The sequence below is a fragment of the Peromyscus maniculatus genome, chromosome 13 (genome assembly GCF_049852395.1).
Source record: "Peromyscus maniculatus bairdii isolate BWxNUB_F1_BW_parent chromosome 13, HU_Pman_BW_mat_3.1, whole genome shotgun sequence".
In the NCBI taxonomy this organism is placed as follows: Eukaryota; Metazoa; Chordata; class Mammalia; order Rodentia; family Cricetidae; genus Peromyscus; species Peromyscus maniculatus.
In genome coordinates this window covers 55,112,811-55,132,703 of record NC_134864.1, presented here as the reverse complement: position 1 = coordinate 55,132,703, position 19,893 = coordinate 55,112,811, and the positions used below count along the sequence as shown (strand labels likewise).

At 44.6% G+C, this 19,893-nt stretch overlaps 1 protein-coding gene across 2 annotated transcripts; it reads right to left on the bottom strand.

The window, feature by feature from the left end:
* Nucleotides 1-750: 750 nt before the first annotated feature.
* Nucleotides 751-19,211, bottom strand: Tmem237 (transmembrane protein 237). 2 transcript variants are annotated; one of them, XM_006975037.4, is made up of 13 exons: nucleotides 18,558-18,657; nucleotides 16,992-17,023; nucleotides 16,182-16,192; nucleotides 14,613-14,669; nucleotides 13,061-13,198; nucleotides 10,279-10,396; nucleotides 9,365-9,522; nucleotides 7,166-7,289; nucleotides 6,719-6,910; nucleotides 5,493-5,566; nucleotides 4,544-4,634; nucleotides 3,501-3,622; nucleotides 751-1,429 (listed from the first exon to the last, which is right to left on the bottom strand). In XM_006975037.4, the coding sequence occupies exons 1-13, from the start codon at nucleotides 18,588-18,590 to the stop codon at nucleotides 1,368-1,370; spliced, it is 1,212 nt and encodes a 403-aa protein (XP_006975099.3). In that variant the 5' UTR covers nucleotides 18,591-18,657; the 3' UTR covers nucleotides 751-1,367. The 2 variants fall into 2 exon arrangements, with proteins under 2 accessions (XP_006975099.3, XP_042116253.1); XM_042260319.2 differs by lacking the exons at nucleotides 16,182-16,192; nucleotides 18,558-18,657 and adding an exon at nucleotides 19,152-19,211.
* Nucleotides 19,212-19,893: the final 682 nt, after the last annotated feature.

Genomic DNA, 19,893 nt, shown 5'->3' with positions numbered 1-19,893 from the left:
GAACGTCCACTCACGTTTCTTGTGACTCACAAGAAGCAGCAAGCAGGCCCTGCAACCTCAGCATTCAAGAAGTTAGGAAGGAAGACCAGGAGTCTGAGGCCAGCCTGGGATAGTCATCGAGACCCTTTCTCATCAGACAGACAGAAACACAGGATGCAGCCCAATGGTAGAGCACCTGCCTACCAGAATGAGACCCTGGGTTTGATATCCATCAGCGGTAAAAAGGCAGCGGGGAGACTCTACAGAGGTTAGCCCAAAATCACAGGCCTGAGCTGGTTCACAGCTCATGGTTTGAGTTTGTTGTTGCTGATTTTGGTTTTTGAAATGGTTTCTCATGTAGCTCAGGCTGGACTCAAGCCTGATAAGTAGCTGAGGGTGGCACTGATCTCCTGCCTCTCCTGCCTCTGCTTCCCAGATGCTGGATTACAGGCACATACCACTACTGCTAGCGGTTACAGCTGTTTCTCTAAAGCTCCCCCACAGATCCTGATGTGCAACCAGATAAGAGAACCACACATATTTTTTTTTTAAAGATTTACTTATTTATTATGTATACAGTGTTCTGTCTGCATGTACGCCTGCTGCCAGAAGAGGGTGCCAGCTCTCATTACAGATGGTTGTGAGCCACCATGTGGGTGCCGGGAATTGAACTCAGGACCTCTGGAAGAGCAGTCAGTGCTCTTAACCTCTGAGCCATCTCTCCAGCCCTCCAGCATAGATTTTAAAAGGGAAAAATAAAACTTAGAAAACTTTCAAACAAAAATATTTCTGTTTTATTAGCCATGAAGTAAAGCATCTTTCAATTTAAATTACAATGTAATTCTTACATGATACACAAACATTTACCAGATTCAGAAAACACAAATTTTATACTGTAGTGTGTTCAATAAGGAGACATCAAAAATACAAAATGAAGGCATTTCCCTTCTACCCTATTCTCTAAATTTACATTTAAACGTGATATCTATTCTATAACACTGAGGTTATGGCTTTTTTAGATTGGCGCTTTTTATTATGATTATGATTATGCACATAGCAGATTTGAGAGAACAGGAAACAAACACTTCCGCCTGCTTTTTTAGCCCATTGTCTCCTGTATCACTTAGGTGACAGTACTATAGAAATTAATGTTGGGTATAAAGACCAGATGCAATTTAAACATTTTTCATAATCTTCAGACGCATTTCAGCATTATATAACAAAAGCTCAATTATAAATACACATATACAGATCTTATAAAAATATGCTTAAAAACAAAGTGGGGAGATGCAGGTCTTTACTGCAGTGGAGGGTGGGCACTGTGTGGGTCTTTACTGCAGTGGAGGGTGGGCACTATGCGGGTCTTTACTGCAGTGAGAGGGCTGGCATTACGCAGTCGGCTGGACTTCTTTCTCAGGGTACTCTTCCACATCAGAGAAGAACATTAGCTCTGGAGAAGAAAATGAACATATCACACTGTAAACATTGCCTCAGCTCCTCACGTATGCATGCTAATACAAAGTCCTCAAGTAGGAGCGGCACTTATTCAGGGAGTCTTTTATCTAAATGCTAAGCTAGTAGCAAGTGTATATGTTTTATATTTTTAAAAGTTCAAGTTTTAAGTTCATTATAAACCTCTTAAAATAAAGTACCCATAATAAAGACAATGCAACACATCTTACCAAGAAAATTAAGTCGCCTAGGAAGTCTAGAATCATTAAAGAGCTCAGAGGTCTAATTCCATCAGGTAATCGAAAATGCAGGGGAGAAGTAGGATTCCGAACTAACATTAGGTGTTAATATGCTATCCCATTTCATCTTCAAAAGACCAATAGACTAGGTATTACCCTCACTTTGTTCTCACTTCTTAAATTTACCATCCTTGAAAGCCAGCAGGTTCCTAAAACTCCCGCTACGCATCACACTCATTATAATTAATGTGGAACCGGCACACACCAGCCAGACACGGCGTCAGTCCCAGCAGCACTCCAGAGTGCTGCTAGTTGACGTTTTCATAATTAAACTATTGTTCCACATAGAAACATTACTTACTATTAAAATGTCAAATATAAAAAAATTAAACCTTGAGAATACAGAAAATAAAAGTTCTCTGACATAAACCAGTAAATAAAAAAATCTTTGGCCAAAAAAAAAAAAAAAAAAAAAAAACATACCTTGTGAGAAAAAACAAAAAACAAAAAAAAACCCAAAAAACAGCAAAATATATAATGTGCAATGCTTTTGTGTATGAATGTGTGTGGTGTATACGTGTTCTATGAGTGTGTGCATGTATGTGCGCATACATGGAGAAGCTGGAGGCTGATGTCAGCTGTCTTCCTCTATTGCTCTCCACATTATTTTTGAGGCAGGGTCTCTCACCGGAGCTCATCAGTTTGGCGAGGCCGGCTGGCCATGAGCTCCGGGATCCACCCGCCTTCCCTCACCGTGCTGGGACTGCAGGTGCACAAGGCTGTGCCTGGGTTTCCACAGGTGCTTGGAGCGCCTCATGTCTGCATAACAAGCGCTCTGACCACCGACCGACCAGCTACCCAGCCCCAAAGCCCAAGACAGCGAACTGGGTAAAGCAGCAGGACATTTAGAGGGACAACAAGAGGATTATCACGCAAAACGGTGCATTCACACATGAGATACACACGGAAACCACATTCTGGTTTGGTGTAATCTGTTCACATGCACATATGGGCAACACTAACTGGGCTTAATAGACTGTATATTTATATGCATATAATTTATACACATTCGCATCTTTAATGTAACAAAAATAATTATAGAAGAAAAGGTCATGGAAGGAGGGACATGAGAGGAGTTGGGGGTGGGCAGAAATGATGTAACTATAGTGCTCATGTGTGAAAGGATGAAAATGGGGAAGCCCTGTCAAGGAGGTACAGTGTACAGTAAAATACCAAGTGCTGGGTTGGGGATTTAGCTCAGTGGTAGAGCGCTTGCCTAGCAGGCACAAGGCCCTGGGTTTGGTCCTCAGCTCTGAAAAAAAGAAAAAAAAAATACCAAGTGTTCCTAGAGCTCTTCCTGGTGAGCTAGCCGTCTGCTAATGGAGTCTCCCTTTGGGTGTTCTGAAAAGGGCCTGGGGTCGAGAGATGAGTGGCTTCACTGGGCACTGGGCACACTGAAGGTAAACTAAGAACGGACGGGGTCTGTGCCAACGAGACTCACGTCTGTGTGACAGAGGTTACACTGATGAAGCGTGACGTCATCAAGTGAAGACCGAGGATAAGGAGAGGAGAGCTTTAGCAACACCCAAACATTCCAAGAAGGCACACCGTCTGGATGTGCAGAAGGCTAAGGCCCCTCATTGAGTGTCTCCAGGCTCCAACTCTCCAGGCCCTCCACCCTGTTTCCTCCACCATTCTGAGACCTAGCTATTTTCATTGTCCTTCTGATATCTTATTTTAAATGTATTTGTCATTAAATTATTATTGGGAAACTTCATAAAATCGGGAGAAAATCCTTATCAGAATACTCATATCTTTTTATTTTAATACCTTCACTAAGATCCATGGCTGGCCTATAAGACAGAAAGAGCCAGGACAACCCAACCAAAAGAGCCACCACCAAATTCACGATGATCCACGGCCCGAGAATCTGTTCCTCAACTTCCGCTGCCCTGGAGAAGAGAAGCAAGTGCTCAGCAGCAATGCCTTCATTCTTGTTCACAGGTCCAAATGTAACTATTTCATAAACTTTTAAAAAGCAGTCCTCTCCTAGAGCAATACCAAGTATGAAATAAAGTGAGAGTCTCCCAAAACAAACAAACTATGGAAGAAGCCTCCTGCACACACCCGCAGTTCAAAGCCAACTTGAACTCTGAACAGATCTCTGTAGATTAGTATAAATGAAAAGTTGGTATTCCCCTCAAGAGTCCTGACAGTTTCCCTTACAGCACCATGGCAATATTCCTCAACTGACCATCTTCTCGTTCTCTCTTAGCCACCCCTATTCACTGTCTCAAAACAGACTGGAATTTCAGCATCCTATAACCCCAGCAGCAGCTGGCCACGCGTCTAAAAATGCCGGTTCCCCCATAGTCTCTTCTAGCACCGCTCAGTTCTTGGCCTCTGTTCCAGGCACCTGCACACCACTGCTCTGTGGTCTTAGGGTTCCGCCTGGGGTAAAGGCACAGGACACCTCCAACCCACTGTATGATGACTTGAAGAGTTAAAACGTATTTTTGAAAAGAAGACAGTTCCTTTACAAACCCAGGTATAAGCTGGGTATAGTGACTGCCTGTAACCACAGCACTTAGGAGGTACAGGCAATATGATCAGGAGTTCAAAGCCAGCCTCAGTTAAATAAGGAGTTTGAAGCTAGCCTAGGCTACTTGATAATACATGTCGAGAAAAGCCAAAGTAAGCTATAAAAAGGTCATTATCCATTAACCAACAGAATAGGTATTTTCTTCTTGTGGTTTATTATAAACAGAAATGTGGGCTGGTTGTGATCTGTGGATGAACATGTGGAGAAGTATCATTACTCCCCTGTGGCTGCTGCTACCATAACAACTGCTAACATTACTGTGAATTCTTACCAGAGGCTTCCATTCACAGAAGGGGTGTAAAGGTGGATTCTGTCACTTGTCATTTGCTGACTCAGAGACAGTATTAGAGCAGCAAAGTACACTGAGAAGAAAAAAGGTCAAATTACTAATAATATTACCTTCTGTTTATGTTGGATTTGTAGGTTCTTTAAGGGGAAAATAATCCACACTTTGGCGAATGACTATACAAAAGAAATTCACTCAACATCAATTGGCAGCTTTTCATTACTTGGCATGGATACGGCACAGAGTGCAATAGATGAGCACTACCTTATTTATCATCCGAATTGGCAAGAAGGAACCTAGACGATCTTTTAAGAATTTAGATGAATTGCTCAAGCTCCTCACACTAGCTTTAATAAAATTCTTGTAACTCAAAACAAAATGTATTGTAGATTGCCAGAAATACATAAATGGTACTTAGTACTAAAAGGCCAAGCCAGCTGTGTCTGCCTAATGCTAAGTGGAAAAGACAGCAGCCAAATACGTAATGAAGGGCAACACATTTAACTTTGTTATTTTTGGTGCAGGGCATTAACCCCAGGCCCTCACACACAAACTCAGCTTCTGAAAGTCCTTTAGATGATCATTTATTGAAAAACACTTGTGAGCCAGGCACGGCGGGGCATACTTGCAAGTCCCAGTACTCAAGAGAGAGCAAAGAGGATGAGGAGTTCAAAGCTATCCTCAACCACACAGGAAGTCCAAGGCCAGCCTGAGCTATGTAAGAGATCCTGCCTCAAAAAACAAACAAACAAACAAACAAACAAAAAAAACTCTATCAAAATTACTCCTACTATGTTTTAAATTACAATTTCACAGGCTTAGAAGTAATGATTCATATAAAGAAATAATATTAAAAACTTCTGTATTTTTCTTGGTTCAACATAACAGTGTAACTCCTCAATCACAACAGTTGTCAAGGTAAACTATTACTTACAGAAGGAGGCTAAAGCCGTTGGCTCCAGGGCCAGAAAGTTCCGGATGGCTACTGATGTTTTAGCAAAGTCAGTCCTAGAACAAAATGCGAAAGTCTCCGTCATCGTGCGGCTGGTCCTTCCTCCTTCAAGCTTTTCCCTTCTTGAGTCTATCATCGCCCATGGGTCTCTAAGGAGCTCAAGTTTAAACTTAACAGGAAAGAACATCTACCTTGTTACAAAGGACACATCAAAGATCCAACAAGAAGACTATTTAGTATTATTGCAAAAATCACTAGCTTCCTCCTCTTCCTGTAGACCATCAAGCCACGGTGCTGGTTGGTTTTGTCAACCTATACAAACTAGAGTCACCTGGGAAGAGGGAGCCTCAACTAAGAAGACACCTCCATAGGACTGGCCTGTAGGCAAGTCTAGGGGGACATTTCCTTGATGAAGAATTGACGTGGGAGGGCCCCGCTCACTGTGGGCGATGCCATCCTGGGACAGGTGGTACTGGGTTGTATGAAAAGCAGGCTGAACCAGCCAGGAAGCAGCATCCTCCATGGTCTCCGCCTCAGTTCATGACTCCAGGTTCCTGCCCTGTCGAGTTCCTGCTGTGGGTTCCCCTGACGGGGGAACTCTAAAGTGTGTGATAAACAGACCCTTTCCTCCCCAAGTTGTTTTGATGAGTGTTTTATCACAGAAACAGAGAAGCAAACTATGATAACAGTGAGTAGGCAGGATTTTTTTTTTTTGGTGATTTTATTTCATTTTATTTAGTTTGTGTGGACAGCTGTGCATGTGTACACACACACACACACACACACACACACACACACTTACACACACACACTCAAGCTATGGTGTACATGTGGAGGTAGAGGACAGCTCTCAGGGAGCTGGCTGTCTCCTTCCACCATGTGGGTCCTGGGTAGCAGAACGTTAGGCCTGACAGCAGGCATCTGGACCCACTGGGTCATCTCTCCAGCCCTGCTGATTGTTAAAACATGGGTTGACCTGCGTTCCCCAAGATAAGTGATCAACGTCTAAGCCTAGTACTCATGAAGGTGACACCATTTGGAAACAGGATCTCTGAAGATACAGTGAAGCCACGAGGCCATGCTACCCCAAAGACAGGTTTAACAACGATGACGTCGATTTTGAAAACTCATCGTTAGTGACACGGTTTGCTCACCACTTCTCCCTGAAGCAGAGTTAGAAGGATGATCCCCCGTCACAACAGCCTCACCTGTCAAAGGCTGAAACAGTACTCAGAGCCAAGAGCAGGTAGAGGAGGCTCTGGAACGGGTATGCCAAGGGCTTGTACTGCTGCAGAAGGTTGGAGAGGTCAGAGAGCCCATCTCCCGCGAGAACGTAGATCACGACAATGTTCCACACGGCACAGCCAGCCAAGAAGCCATGCGAAAACAGACCAATCATCCTGCACGGGAAAGGGTTTAATTACACACCAATCACTAAAACAGAAAGCTGAAGCATTTTTAAAATCTCTTCACATAACATAAAATTCAACATATTATGAAAAGAACAAGTGGAATGCCTATAAAAATAAATCTACATATCACTGTAAATTGTTGATTTTGTTTAAAGTATGGAACAGGCACGGCTTTTTCCTTTTGTTTTAAATGACAAGATCCAATTAACACATGCTTAGTGAACATCAACAAAAAGCGGCCACCTGAAAGCTCGGTGCACCGAAAGCGCCACATCCCGGGTGGTCCAGGACGGCTTCATGTCCATCGACACATCTATGTTTTCTGTGGTCTTGATCAACTCTGAACGATCTGCCGCCTGAAATCTCCCTGGAGAGCAGAGCGGAGAAAACACAATTGCCGGTGACTAGCAAGAAAGAAGCCATGTGGGAGCGTCGGCCCGGCACACCAGTGCATGCCTGTCCCCTGGCAGCGGGTGCAGGGGTCCCAGGGCTCCATGAGAATCCGTCTCAAGAACAGCCAAGGGCTGGAGAGATGGCTTGGCAGGTAAGAGTGTTCTTCCGGGGACCTCTGCGCAGACTCCAACGGCAGCTCCAGGTCCGAGGGCTCCGGCACCTCTGGCCTCCACGGGTCTTCGAGCACACATCCACATACACCCACACACAGAGTCACACACAGACACAAGAGAATTAACTGAAAGCAAAACAAAATCTTAAAGCAGGGAAAACTGGGGGGGCGGGACCTGCAAGGTGGCTCCTGAGGTGAAGGTGCTGCTCAGATCTAGCCCGATGGCCGAAGCTTGGTCCCTCGACCCACACAAAGGTAGAGGGACAGAACTGACTCCACAAGCGTGTCCTCTGACCTCACACGCGTGTCTTTCATATAAACCACACAAGCACACATGCTTAAAAAAGTTAAAAGGAGGGCTGAAACTAGGACTGAACTTTTCCTGTTTTTTGTTGTTGTTTTTTTTAATCTAAAAATTCTCCTTGACTGTGTAAGTTTTTTTCTCTCTCTCTTCTTTCACTTTGGCAGCTTAGATGTACAATGTCCTCATCTTCAAAAAAAAAAAAATAATAATAATGCAATGCCAATAAGCTTTCTTCTCAACCCAAAGCTGATGTTTAAATGACAATGTTAAGAGTCAATGGTATTTAATGAATTACAGCGATACACTTTCAACTCAGAATTAAGTTTAAAAGCCTTTAGCATGACAGTCTATAGAGGTAACTTAGAGACTTTAGGAATATTAAAATTAAAATGTCAGGAACTAGAGAGCTGGCTCAGTGGTTAAGAGCTCTTGCCGAGGACCTGGGTTCAGTTCGCAGCACTCATTTGGTGGCTCACCACCACCTACAGCTCCAGTTCCAAGGATCAGATAGCCTCTGCTGACCTTTGCAAGCACAAGACATAGACAAAATATACATAAAATAAAAAAATAGGTTTCTAAAAATAAATAATTTAAATAAAATTTAAAATGTTTACAGTATCAGGGCAAGCTATTATTTTAAAAATTCTTCAAAATTCTTGGGAAAAGATGTTGGAGGGTGCACACAGCCTTCTGTATCAGCAGGAAAGATGTTGGAGTGTGCACACACCTTCTGTATTTTCAGAAAGATGTTGGAGTGTGCACACACCTTCTGTATTGGCAGGAAGGATGTTGGAGGGTGCATACAACCTTCTGTATAAGCAGGAAAGAGGTAGTGTATTTCATAAAGTTCTCCTGAGATTCGGGAGTAAGACTTCACACTTACACTGGTTAGGAGGGTTCTTCTTCCAGAACTGACCTCAGGAGGCAGGCAAGATTCCATCTCAATCACCCTCACAAAACCTGTTGCTCAGATGTTTTGAAGGATGAAAGAATAACTAATTTTCTTAAAAATAAAAATTTACTGGACAGCCAACAGAACCCCCTGAGCCTTTTATGATCAGTTCCTCAACAGGGAAGTTTTTACACTACAGGAGACCGGAATAAGAATGACTGGGTGACACGGCTTAGAAAAACGAGGGGATGGGGGGTGGTCCAGCTGGAGAAACGCCCTGTCCTGACAGCCGCTGCCGACGTGCTTGGAATCCCAGCATTCGGGAGCAGAGACAAGACGGCCAGCTGGGCTGCACTATGGGCTCCAGCCCAAGGAGAGATCCTGTCTCACAGGGGGTAGACGGTGCCTCTTAAGGGCAACACCTGGCCTGGGGGAGGGGAAACTGCAATCAAAATATATTGCATAGAAAAAAAAAAAACTATTTTCAACAAAGAATAAATAAATAAAATCCAGCTGGGAAAAAAAAAATACTGTAATAACAGTTTTGCGTGTCAATTGTCATTCATATTTTTTTTTTTTATTATTTCCTTCAGTCAGGTCATCAGAACTATAATTACCAGGTTAGAGATTTCCTTCTACCGTATTTAGAGCAATTGTAGTCCAGAACATGAGATTACTTACGGCTTTTCTCCACAAACACTTTGCCGACAGGCTGGCTGATCCCAGTGGGCGCTGTGAACCTCGAGTGCTGATCCAGAGTGCGTTGCTCGTCCGTTATTATGTCTTCATCTTCCACTCCCAGCTCATTAGCATACTGTAGTTCGGCTGGCTGGGTTTTCCTGAAATCAGGGACAATCTTTGAAAAAATAGATCATTCCTGAATTTTTAAAGACCCACATAAGAAATTACCCATGAATGTAATGGAAAGAGTCCTGAACTTGGAGTGTAAAAATATGCTGTTTACTCAAACAGATTTGTTATGAACTATACAAACAGGTCTCAAACTGCCCACATTTTTATGGATCTCAGTTTTCTCATCTAGAAAACGGTCACTGACTGGACTAGAATGGCTCCTGACTTAAAATTATAAAATTCTAAATATAACTGATTATTGTTTATAGAGTCATTTTTAAGTACAAACATCAATGTTATGTAACTTCCAGGGTATTTTTCGTCAAGTATGCTCTTGTATATTATATAAGACTCAACTTCCTACATTAAAACACAATAGTTATGCTTATTGCAAAATAGTTCAAATTCCATTAACATAAAGAAACAAATCACAGTAGCTTATCTTTAATCATTAATCTTTATCTCACTTTTTGAAACTCATATGAAAGTATCTTCTTCGTTTCACGCTTTTTTAGAGATGACTCCTTAGGCTCTTTCCATACACTATTCTTTTCTGTTTTTGGTGTTCTATACTTTTCAAATTTCTCATACATTGGTTTAGCTTGTATTCCTATAATACCACTTATCCCAACACATACAAATACAGTGCTTTCCAAGACCCAGTGAGGAGCTACTATCCAGATCTCTGAATTAAACACCAGCACCACCTCCTAGGGAGAGCTGGCAGGATGGGTAACTATTACTTTGCCTTCCTCCGTGGTTTTGGAATCACTGGCTCCGCAGGCGGCTCCACGTCAATGCCGTTTTCATTTCGTAGTGAAGACGGACTGGATGGCTTTCCAGCGAAGGAAGTCTCCAACTCTGAAAATGAGACGTGACCCACGATTACAAGGTAAAAACAAGAACAACACAGTCTCCTGACTTTTGGGAGACCAGAGAACTTGAAGATTTTGAGTTGGACCAATTCTTGTCTACTAAGGGCAGTGCTGGGGTCTGAGACAAGGTCTCACTAGGTACCCCCAGCTGCCTAGGAACTTGCTGTGTAGACAACTTAAATTCAGAGAACTGCCTGCTAAATACATGTCACAACATACTCAGCTAGGATTAGGTTTCTTAATTTTTTTTCCATATTGGTTGACATTAACACTTGAAATTATAGTACAGAAGTGTAAAATTGTTTTAATGAAGAACTTAGCCAGGTGTGGTAGTACGCACTTTTAATCCCAGTGCTCAGAAGGCAGAGACAGGTGGATCTCTGTGAATTTGAGACCAGCCTGGACTACACAGTAAACTCCAGCCTGGCCAGGGCTACACAGTGAGACCTTGTCTCAAACAAAACACTAACTTGTGTTAACAGTGCACACTAGCCTCATACTTACTCCTTCACTTTGTTTTATGTTGACAAACTCAGTCCACTGTCCTATTCTAATTACTATAAAAGTAATAAGGATTCTTAAATGGAAAAAAATGAAAAACCATGTTTTGTTCTTGTTTGTTTTTTTAACCTAATCACTGTTGGCACTGCTAACACCCCACTGTTTTCACTGGGTCTGTGTGTGCTTAGACTATGCTCTGGATTGAATTATGTTCCAGAAACACACAGGCAAGTCCCAACTCCCAGAACCTGCTAAAATAACTGTATTTGTAAACAGAGTATTTGCAGATATAAACAAGTTAAGATGATGTCATGCTGGGTGAGGATGGACCCTACATCCAATGACTGGTTTCTTACATAAAGAGCATCAGGGAAACCGGCAAAATGAAATAGTGTGAGATGGGACAGAGGCTGGCATTACGCTTCCACAGCCAAGGGATGCCGCCGATCGTCAACAATTACTAGAATGTAGTCAGACTTTTCTTTGGACCACCAGCTCACAAATAACTACACGGAGACTTATTATTAATATGAAAGCTTGGCCTTTAGCTTAGGCTTAATTCAACTAGCTCTTATAATTTAATCTATTTGTATTAATCTGTGTTCTGCCATGTGGCTCAATCGCCTCTCCTTAGTACCATATGTATGACTTCTTCAGTGTCTTGCTGGCACCTCTGCCTCTCTCCTCCTCTCTCTCCCGGAAGTCCCGCCTATTCTCTCCTGCCTAGCTATTGGCCATTCAGCTCTTTATCAAACCAATCAGAAGGCACCTTGGCAAAGACACATCTTCACAGTGTACAAAAAGATCATCCCACAACACTGGATGCTCCAAGGGGCAAGGAAGGTACCGTCCCTAGGGCCCCTGCAAGCAGCATGGCCTTGTGGACACCTTGATTTTGAACTTCCATCTTTTAGAACTATGAAGAAATAAATGCTGTTTGTTGAAGTCTCCCAGTTTATGGTAACTTGTTACAGCAACCACAGGAAATTAATAATAAGTAATAACAATATTAGTATATTTTTGTGAAAGTGAGACCCCACCCAATACATACTGTTTTATAACCTTTGTTGTTGACTCAACAGTACTTTGCAGATGGTTTCCCAGGACACTAGTTCACTTGCACAATCCTTCTAACCTGTGCTCGTTCTACATTTATTTAGATAAATTGTGATTATTTAACCACAGTGTTCTGGTGGTTACCCATTTCTACTGTAAAGCTAATATCCTTTGATTGTATCAATTATTACAGCTGTTTCTTACTCTTAGACATCTGGACAGACTGATGTAATTTATGCTTCTATTACTGTATTACTGTACCTGTTCCCATTAACACTAGCTTTGATTTTATTTTTGTATTGTGGTCTTTGTTGAAACAAGATCTTGCTTTGTAGCTTTGGTTAGCCTGGAACTCATTATGTAGCTGGCCTATACCTTGCAATCCTCCTGCCTCACTCAGTCTTATGAGTGCTGGTACACATTACAGGTATGTACTATGCTCAGATCAACACTAGATCTTCTAATTTAAAAAGCAAATAGCATCGCTAACTTGATGCACATGCGTGCACACACACACACACATACACACACACACATGCATGCACGCACGCACGCACACAGTATTTTTGCTTACATTGAGAGCACTGCCCGAGTCACAGATACTCAATAAATGGTAACTGCCGTGTTGTGGGATATTTGTACACTGTGGGAAGATGTATTACTATGATTGGTGTAGTAAGAAGTCAACGGTCAACAGCTAGGCGGGAGAGATAGGTGGGACTTCCTGGCAGAGAGAGGAAGGGGAGACGCCCTTGAGAGACGGAAAGAGTCGCACACAAAGAATGGGACAGAGGTGAAAGCCATGTGGCAGAATGTAGATTAATAAAATTATGAGTTAACTTACGTTATAAGAGCCATCGGAATGAGCCTAAGCTAGTGGCCACACTTTCATAATTCATAAGACTCCGTGTCGCTGTTAGCGGGCTCCTTCTCTCATATACTACACATACATGATCAAAGAACCTGAAAAGAGGCCTGAAGCCACTGGAGCTGAAGTGGCGGGTGTTGTAAGAACGCAAGCAAGAGCACACCTATGGGAACAAGGTTCAAATCCCACCTTCGGTCACTGTCTAGCCTTGGTCTCCTCACATACCAGGAGGTGGCCTTGTCTTCTTCTGCCTCCTCTGGACAGGAGCCTCTGGGGACTCCCTGAGGCCTGCCACTGGCGGCTCACTGCTCTCAGAGCGCCTGTCAACAACGGGCTCGGCGAGGCCTTCGGAAGAAGCAGACGCTACAGGAAGACAGGAGGAAAACGCGTCAGCCTGGGCGGAGACCACTGAGTCAGAAAGACGGACAAGGGTACCTCCGGTGTTCTCTGTACACCCACACCTTCTCTTCTCCGAACTGTGCCTTGAAGACTTCATGCCCCGCCCTCTCTAACTTTGGGCTTTGTGTGGGAAATAAATAAACGTGGGGTTAGGAAGGCTGAGGAGAAGGAGAGGGCCAAAGAGAAGGCCTGCAGAATGAAGAGGAGGAGACATCGCTTCAGAACGTTCAAAGCATTCAAAAAGGGGCAAACTCAAAGTGACATAATAGACAACTCTCGTCCCCTGCCCTAAGGACTGTACCGCCTCCACAGTTCCCTCCACAGTTCACGGCGGAGTTCCACAAATGGAGGCCAAGTTACTTTTCAGTCGCTGAATTAATGAACAGTAGAGACTGGCATGGGGCGGTTTCGTCAGGGATTTAGAGAAGGTGACACTCCCAGGCTTTATGACGGTAGAAAGTGACAGACCCTTCCCTGAGGACAAGCTAGTAGAGCCCACGGCATCAACAGCACGCCCCCGCCAAGGCTGGCCACTTTAGAAACACCCTCGCCCCACAAGCCACTACGGTACGTGGAACTGCACTACTGTTTAGAACGAAGTCTCAAAGTAAATTAAATGACATTACGTTAAAGATTAAATACTACTATAAAGTCACTGCTTAGGGACACCCAGAATACTCTATAAAGAGCCAAGACAGTACCTATAGAATAGGATTCCTTTTATACAAGAAAGCAATCATCCCTACACAGACTTTTAGGCTTGTGAGAGGGTTAAGTAATGAGTGAAGAGATCAACTAATGGTGACTTTGAGGTTCCAAGCCCACTAGGAAAATAGTGAAAACCAAAACTGACTATTGAGGGTAATGAATTCCCAGTGTGCTGAGTCTGAGTTACTAACAACCCATCCAGGATTACCAGCCCATCCAGGATTACCAGCCCATCCAGGATTACCAGGTAGGCAACTGTGGCAAAAGAGGTTCATGGTCCTGCTGTTATTAAAGCCTGAAGACACAGATGATGTGAGCCTGCCTTCAGGGTCCTGCTCTAACATAGATTAGGAGAGCTAAGAATCCCAAGTCTCTAAGTCCATTATTGTGTTCAAAGGTCTAGAACCAAGTAGAGGTTTAAAACACTTATGTTATCTAGGGACAAAAGACCTGAAGAGTGCAACAATACTGTAAACAGTAAACATGGGAGTCACAATACTTTATTCTGTGAACGTACCTAGTTACTCTCCAGGCGGCCCATGGCCTTGCCTCCCTGTCCACAACATATTAATGATTTGGTGCCCGGGAACCCTGACTCTGTAAGTTGCGCTGATCATGGGTAAGGTTCTGGGAAAACGTGTGATTCCCCCATTAACACAGAACTTCTTACCTAGTGTGCTTTTCGTTCTGGATTTCTTTTTCTTAGGATGGCTAAGTGGAATCTCATCTATAAAATAGAAAGAACAACAAGAAAAATGGCAGAGAATCAGCTGAACAGAACTTCTAGTAAGGAAGACTTTCCCTCTCTTCTCTGGAGCCAACCAACATTCACACACGAGGGGAATGAAATTTAAGGAACTGGCAAGGCCAATTGGCACCGCCCACAATTGGCACCGCCCACAATTGGCACCGCCCACAGCGTGGTTCCAGTAGCACACTGTTGCTCAGTGATGTTTACATCTGCAACTTAGAAAGCGGACTCAAGAAACGTCCACCTGGTCCCGGACGCTGAGGTAATGGTCTAGACTGGTTCTGGCCAGGGGCTTGAATAGAAGTGGTATGTGTCTGTCTGTAGCACCGAAGGTGCCTGATCTTGTCGATCTCAGAGGCTAAGCAGGGTGAAGCCTGGTCAGTGCTTGGATGGGAGTGATATGTGTCATCTGTGAGCCAAGACTCTGAAAGGGCCAGCTGCATGTCGGGGCGGGGAGAAGCTTCACACTAGGAAGACAGAACCACGTGACAAAAGCGGTCTAGATCTCACCACATCGTTCACAAAGACAATTGCTCCGGACTGTTGCCCGGTGACTTTGCAATTAACCTAGTAGGGTTTTTTATTCAAAGGAAAAAAAAAAAAACACATTTATTTTGTGGATGATGTGCGTGTGTGTGTGTGTGTGTGTGTGTGTGTGTGTGTGTGTGTGTAGATGTGCACACCACAGCCTGCATGTAGCTGTCAGAGGACGACTTGCAGGAATCAATTCTTTCCTTCCACCAGGTGGGTTCTGGGGATCAGACTCGGGTTATCAGGCTTGGCAGCGGGGGCCTTCACCCACTAAGTCATCCTGGTGGTCCCACTTTGCATCACCTCTAACAATCTTGCAAGATATTAAGTGGATAAACATTTTGGAGTTGCTAGCCTGCCTAAAGGGGAAGAGGAAAAGTAGAGTCTAACGCAGAACTATCAGCAAGTCAAGGGATGGATATACTCCGGGGACTGCAGAGAGCAATCTAGTACTGTATACCATACACCATTTTAAAATGGCAGTCACGGGAGACCGTGATAGCAAATGGATACTGCAATTTTATAGACTATATTCAGATTCAGTTCTAAGTAAAACAAAGTAAGGAATCAAATAAAATTATCATCATTATCATCATCATCATCTGAGCTCAAGCAGCTCTCCTCCCTCAGCCTCCAAGTGGCTGGCACTACAGATGTAAGCCACTGCCCCCAGATTCCACTAAGTGGCTGGCACTACAGATGTAAGCCACTGTCCCCAGACTCCACTAAGTGGCTGGCACTATAGATGTAAGCCACTGTCCCCAGATTCCACTTTTGAATCCCCTAGAGACAGGACCTCACTATGTAGTCCATGCAGGCCTCAAACTCACAGCCTCCCTGCCTTGGCCTTCCCAGAACTAGGAGTAACGGTATGTGTCTCTCTGCTCATCACCATGCCTATCTCAGAACACCAAACACTGCAGGAGGACTTTTCACACTAATAGTAAACCAACTCACCTTGAATAGCACTTCATGACCCCAACCAAATGTGATAGGCAGGACAAAAAAAAAAAATAGAAACAAACAAACAAACTTAATTATTATCTGACTGAAAACTGACTTACATCATTACAACCTTAAAAATACAACAAGTTTTCACACAGTCAGCTAGTTTATAAACTAGCTTATTATCTGTGAGTAGTATACTGTTTTAACAGCACTGTTAAAAACACTTTGAAAACACAAATACATATTCCCTACTATCTATTAATTAAAGGAACTAATCGGATTAAGAACTCTCCTTTGTTGATTATAATCAGCTTAGGCTCTGACGGAATTATTCCCGAAAAGATGAGGGCATCAGGAGAATTCTGGTAAACAGGACACCAGAACATTCAGAACAGACCATTATTCTACTGGGCTGGATTAAGACTTTTCTATTACTTACAGCAATTACTCTCATGACTCAAATTTAATTTTTGCCTCTAAATTTTCAGGGAAAGTCTTCAAGGAAGGTTTTTTGTTGTTGTTTTCCTGAAGCATTGTAGCTTTCAACCACACTATTCCTTTTTTTCTGCCTATTTTTACTTTTTTTTTGTTTGTTTTTTGTTTTTTGTTTTTGTTTTTGTTTTCGAGACAGGGTTTCTCTGTGTAGCTCTGCGCCTTTCCTGGAACTCACTTGGTAGCCCAGGCTGGCCTCGAACTCACAGAGATCCACCTGGCTCTGCCTCCCGAGTGCTGGGATTAAAGGCGTGTGCCACCACCACCCAGCCACCTATTTTTCCATTTTTCAAGTTCAATCATGAAATGACTGTACATTATTTTTACCTTGGCACAGGTGGAAGAGCCCGTGGAGGATGCTGCAGGAGTAAAGGAAAGACAGAAGCAAAAACAAACAGAAAACCTCATAAACAAAAGCCAGTGCATCGTACCTTCATGCATCTCAAGTACCACAAAGCTACACATCCAAAAACCCGATGTTCAGATGTAAGGCAAATAAAAGGGATCAGAAATTCTCTTCAAATCTTTTGGAAGCTATTTATCAGTGAAACTTGGCAGGTGATAACGTAAACCAGACTGCTGAGTTTAGATATGCTATTTCTACATCCCATGTAAAATTCTTCTCGTCTTACGTTTCCACCAACCAGTCTGGCCTATTGTGAGCATTCAGAACAGGATCAAAATGGAGCTCACCACCCTTTACAGGACTTCCATTGGTGGCTAAGTATTGGAAGATAATGTTACATATAAACCTAGAACACTGTGTGTGTGTGTGTGTGTGTGTGTGTGTGTGTGTGTGTGTGTGTGTAGATATGATAGATAACTATATAGAAGGAATGAAGTGCTACTTTACTTAGGGAAAGCCTCTCTGAGGTTATTTGAGCTGGGACCTGCATGATAAAGGAGCCAACATTGCAGGCAATGGGGAGTAAATGGTAAGGCTCTCATGAAAGCCTGGACTCCGAGTGCTCTAGGTAAAAAAAGCACCAAGGCTGGAGCAGTTACCAAGGACAGCCGCGTAGAAGCTGGGTTAAGTAGGGCCTTGCAGACCAAGGAAAGGAATATGGATTTTGTTTTATTAAGCAGGAAGCCAACTGAGGTTTTATGCCACAAAGTAACACGCTTTTTAAAAAGATATCTTAAACAGAAATAGAAAACATATTCTAGAACAGAAAGTATTGGTGGTGGAATACAATTTACACTGCTCTACCTGTGTAAGAAAAATCACCTTTGCGAATTCAGGGAGCATTAGTTGAGAGCATTCTGAAACTTTTCATGATAGACTACCAAGCACCGGAGAGATGCCTCGGCCGTTCAGAGCACGGCTGCTCTTGCAGAGGTTCAGTTCTGTTTCCAGCACACACAAAGCAGCTCGCGGACACCAATAATTCCAGTTCCAGGAAAATGAACAGCCTCTCCTGGCTTCTTTGAGCACCAGGCACACAAGTGGTGCACATAGACAGGCGCGGGCAAAATATTCAGAAAGCAAATAAATCTTTAAAGGAACTGAATACTAACGGAAGTGTCTAGAAGTCAAATGAATATCTCAAGCATCTCATGCTGCTTACAGAGAGGGCACTGATTCCACAGGCTTGCATACATTTTAGCAATCCACTGTTGTATGCATCCAAACAGATTCATGAAGATGCTACAAGATTAGGACACTGCAGGATGCCCTAATGCTACACAGCAGTCAAAATGACAACTGGGAAGGAATGATGGTCCCACGAAAGCGCTACTCTTCTCCAGACGCTATGAAGTGGGACCCGGTCCACATTTCAAAAGTCCCGCAAAAAGGACCCATCTCGCCCATCTAGAAACCGCAGCCCTACGCCCCTCAAAACCAGGACGGCTCAAGGGAAGACTAAATGAAGTCCAGCAGCCCGACAGTACCTGAGGCTCGCTAACCACCTGCTTCCTCCCCATCGCGTCTCCAGGGGCGGCGGCGGAGCCCCGGGTCCCAGCACCCGCCCGTCCGCCCCGCCCCGCCCCGCTCGCCCCGCCCACCCAGGCGCAGGCGCAGAGCGTCATCGGGCTGCGCCCCTCAGGCTGCCGGGCCGAAGCATCCCCACCGTCCCCGCGGGAGGTTTTTGGGGTTCCCGGGTCCGAACCCGCTCTGCCCCCTTCAGACTAAGCTTGAAGGGGGAGCCTGGGCACCGGCCGACGTTCCCAGGAGCGGAGCGGGTTCACGCACGGTTCCCCGGGAGGTCGTCCTGGTTTGCGCGGGAACGGGCACGGCGCGACCAGACCCGGATCCAAACTCCCCACCGGAAGCCGCGGGGAAGGCGTCGTCATGGCAACGCGGACTGCAGCGTGGAGAAGTTCCGTCGGACTCCTCTCCGGTGAGGGGCCCCGCCCAGCAGTACCGCCCGGATCTGGCCCGGTTACCGGGGCTGTGCTCCTCCGTTCCCGGCTCGGCCGGGGTCACTGCTGGCTAGGGCACCCCCAGATCGCCACGCTCCGGGTCCTGCGCCCCTCGTCTCTCACCGCATGGCCCTCCTCCAGCGGAGGCTCCGACTCGGCCTTCATGATGCTCTCCCGCGGGGCTCCCTGGGGGCAACCGCCCGCGCCCGAGGCCAGCTCCCCGCGACGCCCGTCCCCCGGGCCTCCCTCCCTCCCGGGACCTGCGGGAGGCGGCGGCTTAGCGGAGCCTGGCGAGGCAGCCGCCCCCAGGCCTGGTTCCAGCCTTGCCGGGGCCCCGCTAGAGGGGAGATCCCTGGAGCTGGCAGGGTACGGGGGAATCTTTCACTGGAAATCCAGGCCCAGATTTCCAGATCCCCGGCCGGCCTAGAGTGTCATTTACATACGCAGTTCTAATTGTTTTCTCCATGGGGACCGCTGTAAAATCAGGTTCTCAGATGTTCACAACCACAACCTGTGGCCAAAGGCCATCTCACCTTTGCATCATGTAAAGCTACTTAATTTTCCCCGAGTTTGTTTTAGATAGTATGTTCACTTTAAGAAAGAACAAGCTTTTTTTAAAATCCTTTTATTATTTAAAAAAGTGTTGGATGGGAATGGAGGGAAGTGTGGATATGAAGATAAGCAGCCATGGGTGCAGGGAGCTGGAATTGACGGATCTAGGGAGACCAAGATTCCTCATCTTGGAGTTTGCTCATATAGAGGCCTCCAGGACAGGTCCATTATGCCCTATACTAATTTGGACACTGATTTGGGATTGACAGTGCCATAGGTTTCCTTGCTAGATATGTGTGTGAACCATTCTTGC

Coding starts and splice junctions, on each gene's coding strand:
- Tmem237 (XM_006975037.4), bottom strand. CDS start 18,590: ATGGGGAGGAAGCAGGTGGTTAGCGAGCCTCAG. Junction 4,635..5,492: donor AACGGCTTTAGCCTCCTTCT/GTAAGTAATAGT, acceptor TTTTCTTCTCAG/TGTACTTTGCTGCTCTAATA. Junction 3,623..4,543: donor TCTGTGAATGGAAGCCTCTG/GTAAGAATTCAC, acceptor TCTCTTCTCCAG/GGCAGCGGAAGTTGAGGAAC.